This window comes from Passer domesticus, chromosome 1 (assembly GCF_036417665.1).
Source record: "Passer domesticus isolate bPasDom1 chromosome 1, bPasDom1.hap1, whole genome shotgun sequence".
NCBI lineage: Eukaryota > Metazoa > Chordata > Aves > Passeriformes > Passeridae > Passer > Passer domesticus.
The window spans coordinates 87748610-87771374 of record NC_087474.1 but is presented as its reverse complement, the minus strand read 5'-3'; the positions used below and the strand labels follow the sequence as shown (position 1 = coordinate 87771374).

At 35.0% G+C, this 22765-nt stretch overlaps 1 protein-coding gene across 6 annotated transcripts in view; it reads right to left on the bottom strand.

Annotated features, from left to right (window-relative positions):
* The window catches only part of DNAH5 (dynein axonemal heavy chain 5), a 136284-nt gene that overhangs the window by 58950 nt on the left and 54569 nt on the right, over positions 1–22765 (bottom strand). For all 6 annotated transcript variants that reach the window (XM_064428407.1, XM_064428372.1, XM_064428387.1 and 3 more), the window contains 22 exons: positions 22102–22292; positions 21921–22020; positions 20731–20867; positions 19249–19450; positions 18121–18356; positions 16675–16893; positions 15917–15979; positions 14767–15005; positions 13711–13951; positions 13056–13255; positions 12115–12268; positions 11306–11469; positions 10471–10627; positions 9238–9450; positions 8239–8463; positions 6804–6976; positions 5544–5722; positions 3778–3965; positions 3005–3199; positions 2218–2352; positions 1387–1494; positions 576–729 (listed from right to left, as the gene is read on the bottom strand). In XM_064428407.1, the coding sequence (XP_064284477.1) occupies positions 576–729; positions 1387–1494; positions 2218–2352; positions 3005–3199; positions 3778–3965; positions 5544–5722; positions 6804–6976; positions 8239–8463; positions 9238–9450; positions 10471–10627; positions 11306–11469; positions 12115–12268; positions 13056–13255; positions 13711–13951; positions 14767–15005; positions 15917–15979; positions 16675–16893; positions 18121–18356; positions 19249–19450; positions 20731–20867; positions 21921–22020; positions 22102–22292 (3873 nt within the window). The remainder of the gene's footprint in view (positions 1–575; positions 730–1386; positions 1495–2217; positions 2353–3004; positions 3200–3777; positions 3966–5543; positions 5723–6803; positions 6977–8238; positions 8464–9237; positions 9451–10470; positions 10628–11305; positions 11470–12114; positions 12269–13055; positions 13256–13710; positions 13952–14766; positions 15006–15916; positions 15980–16674; positions 16894–18120; positions 18357–19248; positions 19451–20730; positions 20868–21920; positions 22021–22101; positions 22293–22765) is intronic.

Sequence of the window (22765 nt, the reverse complement as noted above, 5' to 3'; positions counted from 1 at the left end):
CCAGGCTATGACCCTTTATTTTAATAAGATCAAGCCAACATTCTTCAACTAATATTTTTGTTTAGAAATAGAGATGACAAAAAAAAACCAGACACAGTCTTCAAGCCTCCAGCCAGGACACAAAACTAACACCCTTGAAGACTTTTTCACTGTCTAAAGCAGGAATTTATGGTTATAAAACCAGTTATTTTATATTGCAAAGACCCTGTCTTACATATTGTGTTCAAAAAGACATAAATACTTCTGATTAGCAAAAGGTTCCAGCATTACCTCAACAAAACCCAGGAGATGCTTTAATCACTTGTCTGAGCTGCCTGCCTAGACTGTATTGCTCTTTTAAGCTATCTAGAATAATAACTTCCTATAAAAGTATGATAATATGGGCAAAAGGACATGAAATATACGGTTTTGAATGTCAGACATTTTTAAGCTACTAGAATAAATAATTTCTCAACATACAAACTTATTCTTCCAAAAATATGTTCTCACAGTCAAGCAACTGAGAAGAAACAATGGGGTTTAAAGCTTACAGTGTAACAGTTCAGTAACAGTTTACAATATAAGTACTAACATACCTGTCATTGCTTTCATTAAGGTGTGGATGCAGGTAGTTTTTCCCGCACCACTAGGTCCTAGTGTCATCAACCCATGCCTTACTCTCTGGGTTTCAAACAGCTGGATAACTTTCAGTTTCCAAGGAGGATGACAAACAAGGCCAGATTCCTCCACCTAAGAGACAGTGACAGAAAATCAAATTACTATTATTTTAGAGCACAAAATATAGATAGATAAATATAGATATAAACAGATTACTGTACTCTTTGTAGAGGCTTTGTGTATATTATAAAAACCTGTTGGAAAAAGAAGATACATTTGGTATTCAAATATGCATTCAGAAAAATAAGGTAAACCAGCCTCTGTGTACATTATGACCTATTGGATATACGTATAATATATCTTTAATATATATACATTATATTCTTAAATTGGCCTTACTGAAATATTACAATCACATAATGGGAAATTAAGAGAAATGTAATTTAAAAAAAAATATTTTCTCAAATTAATATTCTAATTGTCAAGACTTTAGATAAATATTAAATCCTGGGTCACATAAGGCAAGCTCATATATGTTCATTTTTCAAATTGGACCCCAGTAACCATGGCTCAGGAAAACCACAGGACACTATAATCCCAATTCAGTGACTTCCTGAAGAGTAAGCTGAACAGTACTATGCCAGTGGTAAAGATTTATAGAAAAGCTTACACTTTTTCTAAATAGCAAAATATAACATTAACAGCTGGATAGACTCCACAAGAAGAATATTCTTAGATGCCACTTCATGACAGTTATGCCAGAGCACCACAAATCACGAGAAATATCACCTGTTTGTCAATGGCAGCTTCAAGTTCAGGATAGCCTGCTTTATCAAGCTGGATATCTGGAAACAGATCTTCAATTAAACTCAGAAATAAGGGTTCATCTTCATCAATCTAGTGAAAATCAGGAAAAACAAAAATCCACACAGATTAAAACCTGTTCTATTTATTTTATCAACTTTAGAAAGAACAATCCCTAAGTCCTGAAAACCTACAGAAATGCTTGAGAACCTAAGGAACCATCTATATAATCCTCCAGGCTCTAAACATTAGAAGTACACAGCAGAAAGAGATCATGCAATGCTTCTATTTGCCAAAATAAACTACTAAGTTGCAGACTGAATTTCTTGTAGTAGATTTTCACTATAACATTTAGAAAACTGTCTATTTTACTTGGTGCAAAAAAAAAAAGATGACCTATCACAGCAACAGAAGAGGGTTACTAGCTATTTAGGCAGGTGAAATGGTACTCACTACTATGAATAACAGATTCTTTCAAGAGTGCCTAAATACTTAAGCACAAAGTTTCTAAAGGAGTTTCTGCGTAGACATCTGTTTTATTAGTGACTTCTAAAGGCAGCAGAGAAAATATGTAAAAAAAAATTCTGAATGATTCAAGGTTAAACCTAGGTAGAAACTCAAACAACAGAAAGCTCACTCCCTCCCCAGTCCCACACAGGGTACTGCAAGAAATTTATCTCCATCCCAGGCAAAAATGTTCCACTCAGAATGAAACATTTCCAAGGTAGCTTCAGTGTAAAGGTCACATACAATTTTCTAGTGATCACATAGCTCCAAAGTGCAGTTTAAATCATTTATCAGGTCCTCAGAACTTACCAGTTTAGACAGGTTCATGTCTCTCAGAACACGCATGACGATGGTAGACTCAGTATCTGTGGGATTTGCTCTTTTTGCTGCTCCCAGCGTACGCAGCACAGACAATATATTCCGCAAGCCAAAATCATAATGCACCTAGAAGATATGTGATGTTTGGGAAGATTTTCCCCAAGTTAATAGGGATGAAACAGTTCTTATTCACTATTTAAGACATAGATGGATATGTTGGAGAAGTGATTCATGTGTTTCAAATGCCTCCAAACACCCATCAACTTTGGCTGTATGACTACGGGCGACTTCACTTTCAAATCAGCTACCATCTATTAAAATCTAGGGTGTGATGGAAAAAAAAATGTCACCATAAGTCATTGAATCAAGACAGGGTTCCCAAGGACTATTGAGAAATACTTTATCAGTATTATTTTGAATTCTCTGTGGCCCTTGGAAACTGACAGATATCTGTACAAGCACAGGCAGCACAAACCAAATGCCTCTCAAGCCACTTTGCAAGACCAACAAAGGCTTTTAGTTGTCTCAGTCATCACCATTCACTAAAGTTAAATCTTAACAATAAGCAGTGTTCTGCATGAAAGCCCATCCTTGCACTGACAACCTGCAGTAGGAGTTCATCTTCCAGGACAGCAGAGGACTGCATTACTAAAACGCAAGTGTCTCTTAGCCTACTTAGTGAGCATGAACATTTCCTTATTCTTCACACAAATATTTTGTGACTCCATAGATAGTTTTTCCCTAAAATAATCAGGCTGCATCATATGAATATAATCACCTGCTTTGACAGTTGTTCTTCACAGAGCTTGTACAGTGTAAAGAATTTTCTTGCCAACACAACATTAGCAATGAAACCACAACTAGCCAATTTAACACGAATTATGATTTGACGATCAGGAACCATCATAGCCACTGAACGGAAATTGATCTTCAAGTTTTCAGGAAGTTCCTGCCGTCCAGCATATCCAGGATTCTGGAGAGGAAAAAACGGTGTTGAAGTTGAGTGTACCTTGTACAAACAGAAGAGTCAGCAAAGGAATATGCCATGTTGGTAGGTAAAAATAATTAATTGGCATTAAGTCACATGTCAAAATTAATTGCCATGCAGACTTACCATGATATCTCGACAGAATTTTTGCCTCTTTTATAACCACGAGGTATGAAAAATGTTCCATCTAAGCATTTCAAATCTGAGTTGGTCTTATAGGTCTTATTTTTACTAGCTACTCCTACCTATATCCCTATAGGAATTTTTCTGTAATTGTAGCAAAAAGCATACTTTGGGAGCCAGAATTTGGCATGTAGAAGCAATCTGAAATTGAGATAACTTGTATTTATGGTGCTGCCTGCATTTGTTAGTTGCATGTGCTTGATATTATCAAAACAAGACCCTGTAAACTGTGTTTGCAGTAATGCTCAATGTTCTCAAACTATCAGTGAGTTAGTTCTAAGAACTGAATTACATAAGAGTTAGCAAGCACATTTCATATACCAAGTTAGACTTGGTTATTGTGCAATCATCACTGGTATTTAAACTTACTGAATACTTACCATAGTAAGAAAAATGCCAAATTCTGGGTTCATTTCTACATTGTCTCCATCAGTAAAAATAAACCTTTTTTTACGTTTCTTCTTACATGTCAACACAATTGCTATTTGCTGTGCAGCTACTGATAGCACTGGTAAATCAATACGATTGAATTCATCAAAGCAACCCCAGGAGCCAGACTGAGCAAGACCTTCAAAGAGAAAAGCAACTAAGCATAGAACCATTACATTTTTAAACCTTTTTTGGTGCAATTCACAAGCCAAAAATTATGTTAATCTATCTCGAGGAAGGGGAGGGAGAAAAGTGTTTATTTTTGAGGGCTGGGAAAGGAACAAAGAGAAGACTTTTAATTCCTTTTCAAGTAAGAAAACACAAATTCACCAAGTCCTTAGGATTTTCTAGCATATTATATTTTCATATTTTTCTTATATCTTGAATGTTTTCCTGTCCCTCTTTAACCCCCAAAGAAAAATTCCTCCAGTGATTCTACGGAAATATGACAGGTTGTCAACAGCTTATTGCACATATTAAAATGGACAATACAGTTGCATCAAGAAGCTGGAGGTCAGTCTATTCCAGAACTGTATTTTTCCTTGGATATTTTGGGAAAAACAAAACAAAATCATAGACACAGTCACTTGAAGCAATACCATAATCAAGAACCTCCATTTGATCTCTAATTTGACATCTGCCAGGACTGACAGGAATCAATTTCAGATGCCTAAAAATGTCATCTGCATCTAGCTTCAGTGAGCTCTGCCAATTGTTTTTAACATATCTAGAACTACTCATGCATTTTCTTCTACTGATAGAAACTTCAATATTTGACTGAGACAAAATTCTGAAATCAAAATTCAGCACATGCCACCAGTTCAGCAATAAATTTCATAGCATTTTCTCTTCATGGCAGCAGTTATCCTTCTGACCTTAGGTCATTTTAAGTGACTTTATCCTTTCATAAACTGTTCATAAAATGTTTTCAGACATTTCTATTTCCTGAAGACAGTGTTGCAACTGTATTTTATACACATAACAAGATATTAATTACTTGCATTTATTAAAAGGCTGAAATCATCTGCCAGTTACGTGTCAACCTTGTTTCATGAAGGTGTCCTCTTATCCTTTGAAACTTTCATATAGTTCCTAAAATATCTCAGAATATAAAGGACTAACTTATAAAGGACTCAGGAGGATCAACAAATAGAACTACTGACTCCACAAAGGCGCATCTGAAAGTTAAACCATATATAAAGATAATTTCTAATTACTCTTTGGACACTAATAGGCTTGAGACCCAAATGACTTCCTTGGAGAGCTTGTTCCAGTGCAAAACCACAATCTCAGTGAATACCTAGCTTGAATTTCACCCCATGCAGCTTCAAGCCATTCCCCCAAATCCCATTATCAGACACCAGAGAGATCATTACCTCCATCTCCACTCCCTCTCATGAGGAAGTCATAAACAGCAATGAGGGTACCCCTCACTCTCTCTTTCTCAAAGCAAAATAAACAGTATATTGAGCTCTTCCTTTTAAGTAATGTCCTCTAGCTCTTTCACCATCTTTTTCACTGTCATTTGGATACATTCCAGTATTTTTATATGTTGTTACATTGTTGACTCCAGAACTACAGAGTACTTGAGATGTAGCCACTCCAAAGCTGAGCACAGTGGAACACTTTCTCTTCCCAGTTAGTTATACTGTGCTTTGTGCACCCCAGAAAACAACTGACTGTTTGGCCAACAGCTCATCTTTGGTCCACATCTTACCTTTGAAGATCCTCCCAAGTCCTCGGAAATCCATCTGGTCTGAACAGTTGAAGACCACTACATATTTTCCAAGGCATCGTCCCATATCTTTCACAGTTTCAGTTTTTCCAGTTCCTGCGGGTCCCACGGGTGCTCCACCCATGTTCATGCCCAAAGCTTGAGCCAAAGTGATGTAACATCTAAAAGGCAACAATCAATCAGGCTGCAGCAGACATTTCTGTATAGTGCTAGAGGGACTTACACAAGGTCTGATTTAAGAATAAAAGGGAAGTGCTGAAATTATATTCCACTAATTACAATTTAGATCAGTAAGGACAAAACCCTTTCACTCGGTCTCTGATGCCCGGAATATTAAGGTTCATTTCATCATGCATAAAGTGAAAGAACAGATAATCCTCAATTATCTGCAACCTGGAAGATCACAAAAAGGGAAGAAAGCAGATACAGAGATGCTGCCTAATTTAGTTTTAATAGCTTGGATACTGAGTTATTTTATCTGGAGTAGTTTTGAAACACATTATACTGTGGAGTACAATAATGAAAGACATCTAACCTTTCCTTTCTTGTCCATCTTTGAAATTTGATCACACAGTGCATCTCTTTTTCATAAATGAAACATCCATGCATAATGCAGCAAAACACCAGCTAATAATTATATATCAAGACTAGCTCTAGAAATGTTTGTATGGAATAGTTAAAAAAAAAAAAAGAACCACAACCAATAAATACTTTTATTTTGCCAATGATAGGTTATAAAGCATTCTTTGTGCTATTTGAGTTAGACAGGTAGATCTCTCTCTAAATAGGATTGGAATTCTTTCAACATCCTTTTAGATCAAAGATCTCCAAACTACTGCAGCTGAATAAAAATTGCTTTTCCTGTCTGTTCTTTCTTAGCTCTTTTCATTAGCTTGTCTGTAAACACCTACTTTTGTCCTGTATCTCTATATATTTTAGCTGTTGAATATATCAGATCCTCAGGTATGATGGCTTCATGTACATAAGAATGAAGGTCACTTACATTATGTATGCGGGGACCAGTGCAAGTATGCTGGAGAAAATAAGTTGGAAATTATTCACATTATAGGGCACAGAAACAAAAATATTGAAGCATTCCATATGAAAGTACTGACTTTGACAGGACTGTAAAGGATAAACTCTGCAGAGATCAATGTGCATCCAATAGGAATGACAAAATTGCTCTTGTAAAAGCCAAGGTTTGGCAGCAAAGAATAAAGGAATAAAATTAGTCTTTTTCACCTGTCTGTAAGAGGTGTTATGACAAGCCTGTCAGTACAGCCCAAGAATTCATTTTGGTATGTGAAGCTCACATCAGTGATCTTAATCACCATTTTATCAGAGTCTTCATTAAAATAAAATCTACATTGTTTCAGCCACTCAAAGTCCGTAGGGCTCTTGATATGCATGCAGCACTAAGAAGAGAGGGAAGACAAGGCTGTGGCATTCATGGTTAACATTTACTTTCACATTTATATTATGTTACCTAAGTAGTAGATTCAAAGGCAGCACTGCAAACATAGTGAAATATTAGTGGATAGTGGAGAATCTATCTGGATTTTTATCACAAAAATTGCTAATGTATTGTTGTTCAATCACATACTTAGAGAGAGGAACTTCAGGCTTTAGACAAGTATGTAAAAATTCTAAATACAAATTAACAGTCCATAAGCCTCAAACAAGAGTCATTTCAGTTTAACCTTAAAATTGCCATTCCTTTTAGTCCTCTCTACCACTTTATTTTTTACATGAGTGAGAGGCACATAATGTGATATTTGATTTTATAAATTGCTATGAGACTTGTATGAAATCACATGCATACTGGGAAGAAAGTATCAGCACCATGACACTTCCATGAAATATCTAAGGAATGTGACAGAACTGAGGATAAGTTACTTTTGCTCTATTGAATATTAAACAGTATTTTAAAAACATAATTTAGTTTGTATCTAAAAATTACACTTTATGTAAAATGATTATACTAGAAACAAATGATTCTACAACTAAAAGATAAATGCCTGCCTAGTACTAATGGGCCAAAACTCAATAATTCTTTTCTTGGACAGCTTAATTTCAGAATCAGGTCCAGGACTTCCTATAGGTAAAAAAGTAGGCTAGCTTTAAGTTTGATCAAGCTAAACACTTTCTTTTTCCTCATTTTAGGATCCTGTGTCAGCATGAGAAGGCATAAAGCAAATAAAAAAATCCCTAAGTAATAATTAGGTATGCTGTTGAAACTAGAACGGAGAGAATAGCAACTTCAACCTTTTCCCTTTACTATAAGTCTATATTCATTTTATTTACTTGCAGAAATTCATTATGCAGTCCAGAAAGAGGAAAATTACTTGCAACAAAATGTAGGAGGAAAAAGAAGTCCCTAACTGATCATGCTACAGAGGCACTATTAACTTTAGTGGACCAACATGAAACATGACAAAATTCTGCTACTGCTTGGGGAGAGGAAAACCTACTGAATTACTTAAAAGGAAATTAAGACTTGGTTGAAGCAGCATCAGCACTTTTATAATATTTCAGTACACATAACCATTACAGTCATGAAATTAAATTTTTATCCTATGAGGAAGGAGTTCATAGGTATCATAATATTTTCTTATAATTTCACATTGTATTATGTTGAAAACCCCTGGTAATTAATTGTTAATTTTTTAATACTTACAAGACCATCAAAAATGTCCCTCTGATGTACATGAATAGTGATTAATGTCTCATATTTAACTCGCTCAAATGGACTAAGGTCTTTTGTTGTCATATCTATCAACATGTTCAGAAGATCCAGGAAAAACTGGTTTGTCTTACGCATAACTTTTTTATCCTGCTTGGCAAGAGTCAAAGCTTCTTCTGAGTCTCTTGTCCAAATCATCTGGATCCCCAATAACCCGACCTTTGGAAACAAGAAGTATATGCTTCATAGTCTTTTCTCTTTCACCTAAAATGTACATTCACAGACAAAAACTAAAGAAATTTTTCTCCTACTATGCATATAAAATTACTTTCCAGGCATTCATTCAGAGGTCATGTTTTGTGTGTCTCAGCTGCATTCATAAATGCGTAGTTAAGCCTGTACTTTGGTCTTGTAGATAATGCCTACAGTGCATTGCTTATACAACTGCTCTATATAATTTACAGTATATATAAAAATACTATATGTAACAAATATACTTTATATAAATAATAACTAGCCAGTGAATAATTACTTCAATTTGAAATATTTTTCTAGTAATTCATAAAGTCTTTATTCCATCTCCAACATTCCTGATCATAAGTGAAGCTTCTACTAAAAAATACTCATTTTCCCTCAACACCATCCTCAGTTTCAAATCTTTAGCAATCTTGAGCATTATCCTTAATATATGAACAAACATACAATTTCATTACTTTTCCTCCAGTAGTCAAGTATTAAGCTTGTACAGAAATAGTGTTAATTTCATTATATTAATTTATTGCATTCAGCTTCCTTTTTAAACAGGAGCTTTAGGGCAAGTTATCTTATTTGGGTTCAGCTATGTGAACCTGAAACTTAAAAGACTGAGATGATTCAAATAAAATTAAATGTAGTTTTGTATTTAACACTGGCTGCAACTTTGAATGCAAAGACAAGAAAAAAACCTGATAGATATCTGGGAATAATTCTTCATTCATTTAACAATGATAGTACCTGGGCTGGATAAGTAGAAAGAAATTCATTAATCTCAAAATTTGTTTCCTGGATGTCCATAGCTGCCTGGCGAATAACTTGATGCAGTGATAGCTGGGATTCCTTCAACAGAGAGCTGAGCCAAACTTCCACATTGCCTTCAGCCATTACAGGTCTAGTCAGCTCTACAGTCTCACCCTCTCGTGAACTAATTGACAATATACGATCATATACCTAATAAAAGAAAAAATATCTTGTGTTTATAGATACATTATTTACCTTTACAATAATTTGTATTTTCCTGCAATAACTCAATTTCACTGATTTAAGTAACTAATAAATTATATCAGCTTGTTCAATGAAATGTAAAGACTATTAAATCATTATTTTGCTACGCAGAAACGCTTTAAACAAAACACTGTCATGAACACGGAGACAAAAGCTAATATACTGACAATTCCTCAATCTCACTAAAGTTTCAATGGCAATCCTGTGCCATGTGCTATAGGATGACCCTGCTTGAGCAGGGAGGCTGGACCAGACTACCCACTGTGGTCCCTTCCAACCTGACCCATTTTGTGATTCTGTAACAAGATCCACTTTACAGTCACAAAAAAGGAAGCCTTCGCCCATTATTGGTGGGTTAACAGTCTAACAAAATTTACAGCCTTAGAATCAAAAATAATGAAAACAGAAAAGTTAAGGAACATGGACAATCAAAGGAAGTTCAAAAGCATGGGGAGCTAATTAGTTTCTAAGAAAATGCATACATAAGGGGAAAATGTTGCTGTCAGTTCTTCTAAAAGGTATAAGAAAAGTGTTCTTCAAACACTGTGTGTGAAGGTATAGTAAGGGCAGGTCAGAAACAGGAGAGACAGTATATACACTTTTTCTTAGAATCAAATAATGAACGGAAAAATACAAATACAGGCAATGTGAACATACAAATCAGCCCGTAAAGACTCAAAAGCTTATTTGAGAGGAAGCCACAGAAAAAAGTTCAGTACATGGGTGGATTTTTCTGAAATTTAAGCACTGGTGCAAATTTTTGTTTTGCTATTCTACATGAAGTTTTACTACATCATAAATGATGACATGAAACAAATCTTAAATGAAGAAAGACTACACAGCACCAAATAGTGAATAAAGTAAAACAGCAGAATGCCTTATTCAAGCAAGTAGCTCTCTAATTTAGCAAGTATCACACATTGTTAATGTGAAGGAATGTAACACTGAGGTGTGGGCAGTACATACCCTTTCATGGAACCTGACGGTTTTGATGTTGTCAAACACATTCAGCAGATGTGCCTGTATATTGTGAGAGTTGGAGGCCTGGCCAAGAATTTCTAAGAGAGCAGGATCTGACACGAAGAAGAATCGTGGAAATAGCAGGCGCTTTTTCTCCAGATACCTGTATTTTTAAAAAATTGGTAGAGAAGCCGGGAGGGAGTAGATGGTAAGTGATATGGGTTAATTTACACATCCTCTCCTCTTTGAAAGTGGTATTTCTCACCATTTTACACAATTATTTCTCTCACATTTATTACACAATTTTTAGCTGTAGCAATGACAAATTTTATCCATCATACATTCATGTTACACATCTGTTTCAAAGCTAGCTTCTTAGTATCAGATATCATTTCATGGAAAAATTTTATTATTTGCTATAATCTAAACACCAACAAAAGAGAAAGAAAATCAAACTGAAATAAAATATTTTTATTAAAATAAAATATTTTACCTGCTATTTACATTTCTCAATCTGAATATCTCCCAGACCTGTGAAAAGTGTGAATGGCACACACAATTCTAGAGTGCCTTCTGGATTGAAACTAGGCTGAAACCAGCTTTGGTTTCAAAAGAGATAGTGAGTGACATTTAGCCACAAATGAAATAATTATCCAGGAGTTGGTTTCTTTGGAAGTGTTGTATTATCCTGCTAACTTGTTTGCTCAGTTAACTGCTTTCATAGTAGAATAAGAACATGATCTTTTTAAAGTTCATGGGACAGTACTCGGGCAATTGCTCTTTCCCTAGTTACACAACACACAACCATCTGGCCAAGAACATGGTCTCATGGTAATCTTACCCTGTGAGCGATTTCTGACAGAGTTCAAGCTGTTCCAGTAAATGTGGCAGTAACTGCCCCATTATTTCATCTCCAACACAGCACTGAACAACATTGGGTGTTTCATGAGCTCGGGTCATGATCCTTACCCAGGATTTATCAATGTTAGAGAAACGCTTTGCTTCCTGTTGAAACATGACAGTGAATGTGGAATGGAAGAAATGGAGGCAGGAAGAGAGAAGAGGGAAAAGGCACCTGCTTCCAAAACCAGCACCCAGTAAACTCAATAGCATATCTTCTAGAAGTATTTCAGCTTAGACACAATTATTTCTGCTTACACAATAGAGCTTATTTTATACTTGGCTGTCAAGCCCGCTCTGTACTTTCTCTTACATTTCTAAAGAAAAAGACAGAAAACTCATTATACTTGAATTGAAGCTTCAAAGCTGAAGATTTTTTTTTCTAAAACTAAAGTTCATTTTTAATTTGAAAAGCCATACAGGAAAGTTTAAGATAAGGATTCCTAGGTACTACTATGCTAGTGGTAGGTACTACTACACAAGGCTACTACTAGGCACAATGTTTAAATACATATTAATTAACAGCTTTACAGTCTAGAAATCAAAAGGTCAAACAGATCACATGATTTTCTTATTCTTTCTAACACCATGTCTTCCATTGGCACTGCTTACCTAATTTCCTAGCAAGATCAGTTTTGTTAAATACTAAGAGAAATTAAATTTATGTTACTGCATCAATTATGACAACACAGTTCAGTTTTATTCTTAAAATGTTGATAAGAAAACTGAAAAAAAGGCATGTCTAGAAACCTTTGGAAGCTGCCTTGCTATATCACCACCAATAAAAACAGCTTCTAAATAAATCCACAAGTTCTGCACAGTCAACCAGTTCTCAATTATATCCGTTGTGCTGGAAAGATAGTGCAGCCATTTCTGAATCTGTGTCTTGAATGGTGCATTGAATCTACAAGTAAAAAAAAAAAAAAAAAAGGCATTTCTTTATTTTAAGAAAGCAAGACTCTTGAAAAGCAGCATATGAGTCTGCTAAGATGAGGATTAGTTTTATGCTTAAAATTTTTAACAAGTGAAAGTATGAAAATTTAATTCAGCTAGTTGGCAGCTGTAAATCCAATGAGCTCCAACTTGCTGCTGTGCACACAAGGTGCATAGCACAGAACTAGGGTGAGAGCAAGACTTCAACTTCACTCTAAGGTAAAGAGATTACTCAACATCCTGAAAGCTGTAAACTCAGAGTTCCTGAACTCTTCTAAACTCTTGCTTTTGAGAATCTGCCTGATGATCAGGTTCTGCATTCTTTATTTATCTGTGTCTTTTGGCATATGAAACCAGACAAATTGAAGCCCACTTTAATTGGGATTTTCAGCACCTTTGGCATGAGGCAATGACTTATCATGAGGACACAGTAGCAGTGCCTGTCACACCTGTAGTACGCCTGTCATAGCCAGGCAGTGTTCTCTCTTATGTCCCCACTTTCTTGCATCAATGAAAACTTTTCAGCTGTTTATTCAGGAAATCTGAGCTGCAGCTACATGTTTTCAAAAGAACTTATTGGGGGGATAAACTAGATACAAAAAGAACTAGCCCACAAACAGTTCAAGGACAAGCAAGCTCTTAGGTTTTATCTAGATGTTTATTTATCTTCTTTTCTGTGATAGATTTGTTCACTAAAACAAAGCCTTTTACTAATATCTTTATCTCTCTCCCCATTCCCTCCCTCCCTTTCCTGTTACCTGTTACTCATGAGAGAACCTAGAATCATCAAGCTGTCCTCCAGGGTAGCAATTGTTTCTGATGTGCTGTCACCTCTTAAAAGAAGCTCCCCACGAGTTTTAAAGTTTGCGAAGTTAAAGATCTTGTTATCCCATTCAGCTATCACTTGTTTTAACTTCTGCTCGATGTCTCTCTCCTTCACAGCACTGATGCAAATATCCTTTTAAATAAACAGGATGTCAAAACAATATACGAATCCTTCAAGTCCCTGCTATATGAATCTAGCTGTTATTTCCTTTAACACTAGGTAATATTAGGCTCATGAACAACTATTTAGGGGAAAGGTCTACAGATATACAAACACCATAGCTAATAATCTGTATACCACATCACAGTTGAATCAACTCTGGAGGGGAAATAAAATAATGACAGTGATTATTTTTCGGAAGTTTAATGTCACAAAGCAAGGCACCCTCACAAATGGCATAATTTTAAAACAAAAAAGTTGACACCACAATATATTTGTGTCATAATTTTATACAAAAACCTGAAGTGATAGTCCACATGTCTGTTCTTTCTATAGAAATGTTTTTATTTCCTTCTTGCTTTTGGTACTCCTATACTATACAAACAAATTGTTAGTTTCATGCTTCCATATTTCTTCCTTCACAATACCTCTATTTCCTCTTTACATCTTAATAGTGGAGCTTCCATTATATTCCTCAGTTTGAATGTTTCACTCTCCACATCAAATCTGCATTCAGTGAGATCCATAATCTGCTTCCAGTGCCGAGGCATCATTGCTTTACTTAACATGTGCTCAAGCAATGGGCAACATTCACAGAAGTCCTCTATAGTCTTCTTTAGGTCAAGAAAAGGCTGCCATTCCTTTACAGCACGAGGGAGTTTTCGGCACCTACATGAAGATTAAGCAAACTTTTTCAAAAAAGTTTCAAATACTCTTTCTTTAAAGCCACAGTACATGTGCAGTTTTAACAGCAGAACATGTACCTTCCAAATTCAGGTTACCTTTAGTTTGGAGTTTCTGTATGTGCATCTCCATGTGAGAAAATCTGTTTCCAGTCTGCTTCAATAACTGATGCTAGGTAGGCAGCTACAGCCTCCCATTAAGGAGTGTAGCTGCATTATTTTAATAACTCTGTGAAAGTGATCTTCAAAACCAGTTGAAATGTTCTACATCTTGATTTCATCTTTTGATGAGACTGATGATATGTACTACTCTGAGCTCTAGAAAAATCCTGCTCCCCAGGGCTTAATTATTTAAATTTTTTGATTACTGGTTTAATGAAAAGTTCAGTTCCTATGTATGCAATATAACTCATTTTGTAGAAAAACTATTCAGCAATTCACTAACTTGCCTTCAATATCTAGCATAAATCTGTCTCTCATGAACAGCAATACAACAACAAACTCTCCTTCAAGGAGAAACTCTCCTTCATGAACAAAATAAATAACAATTTTAACATATATTTCAAGCTTATTTAAAAAGATAGCCAAGAATCTGTCTAAGGAACAACAATGCTCAGCATTTAGAATCTAAATTTTCCTTGACTTTATGATGCTGCTAAAGGATATATTTTTCAATTTAAATTCACATTTTTCATGCCTCACGGAATAAGTACACGCTCATATATGATTATTGGTGCTAACCAATTATAATCATATTCAAGAAGTACTTTAGGCAACTTTAACACAGCAGCAGTTTCTCACCTCTTCTGAAATTCCATAAGTTCACTGTTAATTTTTTCAATGTCTAATTCCGACCAAAGAATATCATAGTACCCACTGATTGCATCAATGACACAGTTATATAGATTATAGAGTTTCTGCAACAGGTTCAGTTGCTTCTTTATTTCAAGCAGTTGAGGACACCGAGTAACTGGCAAACCGAAAAGATCTTCTCCACCTGCACAAGTAATATATTTCCGAAAGAGATTGTCACATCGATTCTAAGAAAGAAAAAGAAAAAAGTTAAATAAAATAGCTAAATAATAACAAATAAATTAAAAGTTAATAAAAATTACTAAATATTCAAGATATGAAATGATGTTTAGAGCTGAATTAGACTAAAAGCTAGGAAATAGAAAGATATGGAGAGACAGTAACAGCTTACACTGTCAACAGTTTTGTCAATGATTTTCTTGAGAAAACTAACTTTCAGCTAGCTTGCAGGCACATCTTTAGAAGCTGACAGGAAAACTATTTACTTCATGTGGCACAGTGACAGGACAATAAATGCTAAGACTGCACTTGAAAGAGGTGAAGCATGACACACAAAGAAATAAAAAGGTGGATACAGCAAATTCTACTTCTCCAAGTATGCTGTGCAAATCTTATTGACTGTTGAAGGAAGAATTACTACCATTAAAGCAGCAAAGAAAAACAATTTAATTGTCAATTGCAATATAAGTTAGGGAACATAGCAGGAAGTCAAATGAATAGCAGTAGAGGAAAAGCAGAAGCATTAGAAGTTGTTATTGCAGGAATAGATATTAATAATGATAGAAAGTTAGACTTCAACCAAAAAAAAAAATAAACACAGTAATGAACACAAGAACAGCCTACAGTCAAATACACTAAACTTGTGGGAAGGTGCTCATCAGAATATTGTATCTAGCAATCATTACTCATTATCTATGCAGCCTTTCTGTTGACTCCTAAAAAATTTAGATTTTAACAGCATTCCTTCCAAATGCATAGAAAAACTGCAACATAGCTTTCACTAAGACAAAGCAGACTTTGCCAAATCAGTAACCCTATCTATCAATGAAAGTTCATTCAACTGAGATTTCTTCTCAGAGCCTTTGTGTATAAGCTCACTTCTTGTAAGTATTAAGTTATGTCTTAAAATTAACAGCACCTGGAATATAGTAAGCCTGTCATTGGCTTCCTGAAGTGTTAAACCAACCACCATTGGCCCATTCTAAAAGGAAAAAAATAAAAAGACATCAGTTTAGATTTACCAACTTATTTCTAATCCCCACTTTCTAAATGCTAACATCAAACACTTTTGCAGCTTCCAGATCCCCTCCCCAAATCAGATATCAACTCAACCAAGGGATGACAGTTAACCTACTAGAACATTTTTTTAAAACATATTTTAAAAATTCAAATAATGCAACTAATTGTATTTTTGATGCAGACATTTTTCATTGCACTACAAAAGCTACGAAATCATAGCTCATTTTTTGAGTAAAAGACAGCATTATTTAAAAGAAGATGCAAGATTAGTACACCTTCATTCATTCTAATGAAAAAGAATGTGAGAGCTTAAGTCACTTCTACATATATCAGAGAGAAAGAAGAGTTTTCTGATGCTAACATAATTTATCATTAATCCTAGTCACTACATTTGTTCATGGTAATGAGATGCTTTTCAAAAACCTTAAATATCTCCATTCTTAATTTTTAGGAACTGATTACCAGCATTACTCATATCAGTCATATACAAAACATTAACCAAACCTCCCCTGCACTGAAACCCAAATACCATCTTAACAAGAATAAACCTATTCAACAGTAGAGGGCCATCCCATTAATTAGTCAAATCCAAAAACCTTTCTATGTTCCCATTGCTCTTAAAGAATTTCTCTAATACAATAAAACAGAAACACTTGCCTGATCATAATCTGAGTAGAACTGTGCACAGTCTTCAGTAAAAGTCTTCACAGCACTAATAAGCTCTCCTCTGAAGTTTGGCTGCAAAGCAACGAGCTCATTCTGCACTTCATTTGCACGGATTAGCAGTTTTTCCCAAGTGTAATGTAACGTGTCCACCTTCTCTGTCTCTTCCTTGGCAACAAGTAGATCATATTTGCTTAACATAGCATAGGATTCCTGCCAGAAATTTGGATAAAGATATATAAAATGGTAACTTCAGTTAACTTTGTAAACATATATGGAAAACATATATGCAAAATGCTAACATTTAAAATTTTTAAGAACGGACAATAATTTGTTAGAAAAAGAAATTCTGTTCTTCTTGAATAGCCATTATCAAAATTGGGCAAACTAATACCAAACTGGAAGAAACATTGCATTTTTTTCTCAGAACATTGATTTCAGCTTGCGCCACCAACATATGAACAGTCTACATACTGAAAACCCTTAGTGAATTTTCACTAAAACACAACTGACATTCACTTTCTATAAATTAGCACAGGGTAGGTTAGCAGTAAACCCATGGCAGTTTCATTTGAAAATTTCTGAATGAAATGGAATTATTTCCATTCATGCTTTCCAGTTTGATCAAATTGTAGGCAAATTGGAAAAATGGAAACATAACTATCTCTCTACTACAACACTGTGTGGAAAACATGCCAACCTCCCTTTCAAAACGGAGGCATCACTTCTTGTGCTTCAGAACTCAAGGCTCATGGTTCCAGAATTGGAAGCTTATGGGCAATCAGGATCATGAACATGTCAGGAATCAGGAGCATGTCTTAGGAAAAAGAATTCTACTGAAAAATCAAAGGTGCATTTTGCCATACTATAGCATTCTTAAATAAATACTCTGGTCAGGAATGCAGAGAAACAGTTACCATCTGTTTTTAAGCCTGCCATTCGTCTGATGTTCAGTAAATGCATTCTATCACATTAATTTTTTTTAGGAAATCAGATGCTTTTGTTTATTTTAACTTATACAGCTGATAAAAGCAATCAATCTCATGTAGTCTGCTTAATATTGGCTTTTTACTCCTCTTAATGCTTAGCTAAAAAAAAAAAAAAAAACCCAAAATTAGGAATCTCATTCCTTTTCATACACAGACTTCTTCCACAAAGAATGAAAAGATATCTTGCATTAAATACCTGTATTCTCATCTTCCTCTGCCCTACATCACTCAATTTCTACACTGTTAACTAAACCACATCTCACCTCAGCAAGTTCACATTGCCCAAATCAGAATTTCACACAAAAAGGTTTACAGAATCACAACAAGCCTGTCACTCAACATTCAATGCATATTAAATCATACATTTTCAAAATTCACTGTTAACCTTTAACCCAGAAAATAACTGCTCTCTTGAAACAGTACCCATACATGCAACATGTCCACTAGCTACCTCAATGGGGCCAATTTGAGAGTCAATAGAGATCTGTAGTTCTCTGATCTCTTTTAAAGCTGACATGGCTATTCTGATATCATCCAGGTCCGTGATGCTGCGATTTAACTTCTTGCCAGTTTCCTCTATAAAAGTCAAAATTGCTTCCATCTGTGTTCTGTACTTCTTATTGCAATGACACCCCAGCAAAGTCATCCAGGCTTTGGTTTCTGATCTCAGTGCTAGCTTCAGATCAGCTAAAAATATTGAACAATTAATAGATATTAGATATTTTAGATATTTGTTAAGATGCATTTTCAATCTTTTTTATTATATTTATTCTCTCCAGTGCCCCAGTTGTGCTTTTTCGGTCTAACCCTTCACATACAGAGATGATGAAATCACATTAACACCTTGAAGTGGTTTATAAAATTGCTTGCAATTCCTGATTGCTTTCCTCCTAATCTTCTCAGAATTTATCATCTTTTCTACTGAAAAGATCATCTGAAATTTTGAACAATTAATAGGTATTAGATATCATAGATTTTTTCAGGATGTACCTACTGGAAAGATGAGGCTGGCCTCCATACTTGTCATCTTGCTCATTTACCATTATACAAATTTCTGTTCTGTACATGACTAATGAATTGCTTAATATTCTCATCTAAGCCTAAAATCTTGCCAAAAATTAATCTTTAAAAAAAAATGTGGGGAGGAAATTAGGAGTCTAATCATGAAAGCTGAAGAAACAAAGTTTGATCATAGCATTGGTGAAATTGTTAGATAGAAGGGGATTCAGCTGTCTCAGTGCATGCAGCTGGGCAAGGAGAAAAGCAACATGAACTTATCGTCTCACTCCTATGAAGTATGTACCCCTGGGAATCAGTGACATAAGGATGGACAAACATCTACTATCCACCCCATAAGTGAGCAGACGGATCCAGGTGAGGTAATAAACTCCAGCTGAGCTTCACAGATATTCTAATGTTAGTGTTTTGTTTGCAAAATTTACAGCCAAAACAGCAAACAGCTCTTCTCTCTCCCATTCTCCTTTACATTTTAATCTAGTTAACCCACCCGAAACTGTCACATCTCTTCTTCCTACTGGAGTCATAAAGTACATGTCTCTGGAAAGAAGCTGAACTCTACCAGTGTACAGTGCAATAGCTCCCACGCAGATGAATTCAGGCTCAGAATTGATTTTCAGGTCCAGGTCTTGGAAATGCAGAATTTCAGATTCAAACTCATAGAGTAATGGGTTTCCCACCATTAATTTATCAATGGTTTCCTCCTTGTCCCTCTGCCATATATGGTGGTAACAACTAAAACTCTCCAAAGCTGTAAGAACTTCCTGAAAGACATTCACAAGGTTCAAAGAAAGATTCTCAGCATCAGGTATATAGCATGCATTTAATTTCTTAGCAGCTGCTCATTAGAGTACACTACAAACTCCACAGTGGAGCAGGTTGAATCACCTCACTAAACAAAAGGTTGCCGGTAAATTTATGCTAAAGCAAGTTCCACTACTGATCACACAGTGTGCCAGAAACCCTATGTTCATCACATCCAATTTGTCAGATTAGTTTAAACATTTGCCAATTAAGTGACTCTTCAGTCAATAAAATCATTGGAATCACTGGGAAGTAAAGTTTAAAACTAGGATAGAGTACACTTGTCCTTCCTTTCTTGGGCTAGAAACTGAAACCTGAGTTCCAGGGCCCAATATAAAAAGAATAATTTATTTTGAAATAATGAAGCTATGAAACAATTTTTTTAACATTAATTTCTACACTGAATTCAGGTCTCTTTGATTTGAATATCATTTAACGAGTGTGAAAAATAATTATTCTTCTGGTTCTCAGGAGTTCAGAAAAATGCGAGAAAGTTAAAGGTAAATCATCACTGCATCTAATTAAACAAGTAAATGAGAGATGAGTGCTATGAGAGATAATCCACTTATGATAAATATAGTACATGCAGGCATTTAAAGCTGGCTAAATGATAAACGTTTACAATATTACAAAATACCAAATATTAAAATACCATGATAACTGTCCACCATAATCAAGTACTCAGCAGCAGCCTGGTAGTTATGTTTTAGTACCACTGAATTTATAAGGCCTTGAGTCAAAGATTTTCACATGGCAGGACTCTTACAAGACTGGACAAGCCCCAGAAGAAACTTATGCAGAGCTCCCTAAAGAAATATAATTTACTTAACAGTGCATAGAATAAGAAAAAGGCAAAGAAGCTATGCATATCCTTTAAGATAGATAATAAAAACCTTCATAACCTCTTTGTAATGTGGTAGAAATCATGCTGGCTTCATTAGCTACACACAACACAACTACACTTAGAGTTTTTTTATGATGTTTTAATTTACACAGTATTAAAAACCTTAAATCATGGATCAGAGCACACTTGTTCAAAGCACAAGTGTAACCCATGTTACACTTTTAAAGCATATTTGCAAATTTTCCACCACATGTTTTCCATCCACCATCCTAAACTTTTTCATTATAACATTTAATCACAGCTTTAAATGCCTACCCTTATTACCCAAGGACATTAAAAGTAATACATTAATATCCCTCAGATAGCGATATTAAATTAACATCTCAATTGTCTTACCCCTTTTGTAGAATTGATGGAACTGCTGAGTATAGATACTAATTTAATAATTTCTTTGTTCTCTGACACATTCTTGAAGTAGTTCTGGCTTTGTGCTGTGTCAGATGAACTGAGTGATGCTGCATCTGATACGCCATCTATAGAAGAAGATTCAAATATAAAGCAGGCTTAAGACAGACATACGGGTTAGGAGAAGTAAATTCCTATAGAAAAAACCGAATGACATATTTTTTCAACAAGCATGCATTTTAAAGTTGGGTGTCCTTAAAGGCAACTAGAAGTCAAGAAGGTCAACACAAATTCATAAACATCTCCATTTTAGTAAAATTGCTCCATCTAGGTACCCTGTCAAATTTGGACCAAGTTCCACACCAATCTTTCAAACAGAATCTTTCTTCTTCTCTTCTCAACCTTCCTCAAGGTTTATTCTGTATGCTTCACCTAAGTGATTCATTTACACATCAACATTTGCTTATTCATATATCAACACTAAGCATTATTATTTTCTGAAATACCACACAATTGACAATTTGAAATACAAATTAACATTAACTCTGAGAACATGACCATAACCAGTCCTCAAAAAAGAATAAAGGTTAAAAAAAGTCCATCAGTTAGCAAATATCCACAAGTTTGACTATCATAATTTTTAATTTCATCTCTTGCAAGCAAAATTTTTTGTTTTGATAGACTAATTTAACTTCTTAGCCAGTTAAAGTATTACTGTCCTACTTTTTAGGTGCATAAGAGAGAGTTAGCCTAAAAGGACTCAAATGTATTTTTAAGTATCTCAGGTACAATGTAAAACAATTAACTTGGCTTCATTTTAAACCGTTTCAGAGAAGAAAAGCCCAATCAAAGATATCATCTGAAATTTCCTTGAACTAATGACTTCAATAACTTAATGCCTGGTCACAAAACAGAATAATGAAAATCCTTTTAGAAATTCTAGTCTATTCAATCTTTTATACAATCCTCTCTACACCAATATTGCAAGGACAAGTGGCAAAACGTGCTTTCTTAATGAGAAAGAGATTTCATCTCTGAGGCAATTTTAAATCTATGAGATTGTTTAAAATCTTCAAGTCTACTGGTTTTGATGTATTTTGTAATTAATATCTTCCAATACATTCTGTATAAATCACATTTACCTAACATTTAAATTTAGTGATGCCAGAGTTTATCATTACCATGGATGTTTTTCTTTCCAGTTTCTTTCATTCCATCATCAGAATCGCTGTCTCTGCTCCCACACCGCAACAGAATAACTTTTCTCTCTAACACTTTCTCCTGAAGAGAGAATAACATTTATTTTTTATTTGCAGCAGTTTTGCACCATTAATTTTAAGTAAGGCTGTTAAAGACACCCACCTTGGATATTCTCTCCTTACTCCAACATTGAACTCCTTTCATTACTTTCACAATACTATCTACAGCTTTATTAAGTGTCTGCTGTACCTCATCCAAAGAGGGTGTCATGATGATATTAGGGATAGACAGGTTGATATTAGTCCTAATTATAGGATAAGCACCTTTCTTCGGCTTAGACATACTGTGATTTTCTAAATAAAAGACAAAACAGAAGACAAAAAAACAAAAAGGCTGCTCATATTTTTTTCAAGACATCAAACTAGGCATAGTTTTGATATAAACCAATAAATATATCTCTTAATGTAGAGTATTGAGTGTAATTTCTGAAGGGAAAAAGAATTCCTGAGTAATTTATAAGATGTACTGCTAAACTTTACAGCAGCACAAGCGAAAAGTAAGTGCAAAGCTATTTTTCTCCATGAAGTTCCTCTTCAACTTGCTCTGTGAAGCTAAACTCTGTTTAGCACACAATTTTGTTATTGGCTGGTACTCCTCCTTAAAGTCTCATAGTATTGTATGCCTTATAAACTATAGAGACCAAAGACAACTGCCCTTATTTTCATTTCATAAAGGCATGCAACAACAAAACACTGAAAACAGTGCTCTATCACCACGTATGGAAATATCTGAAGGCAATTAGTAAGAGAAAGAAGACACCTCTATA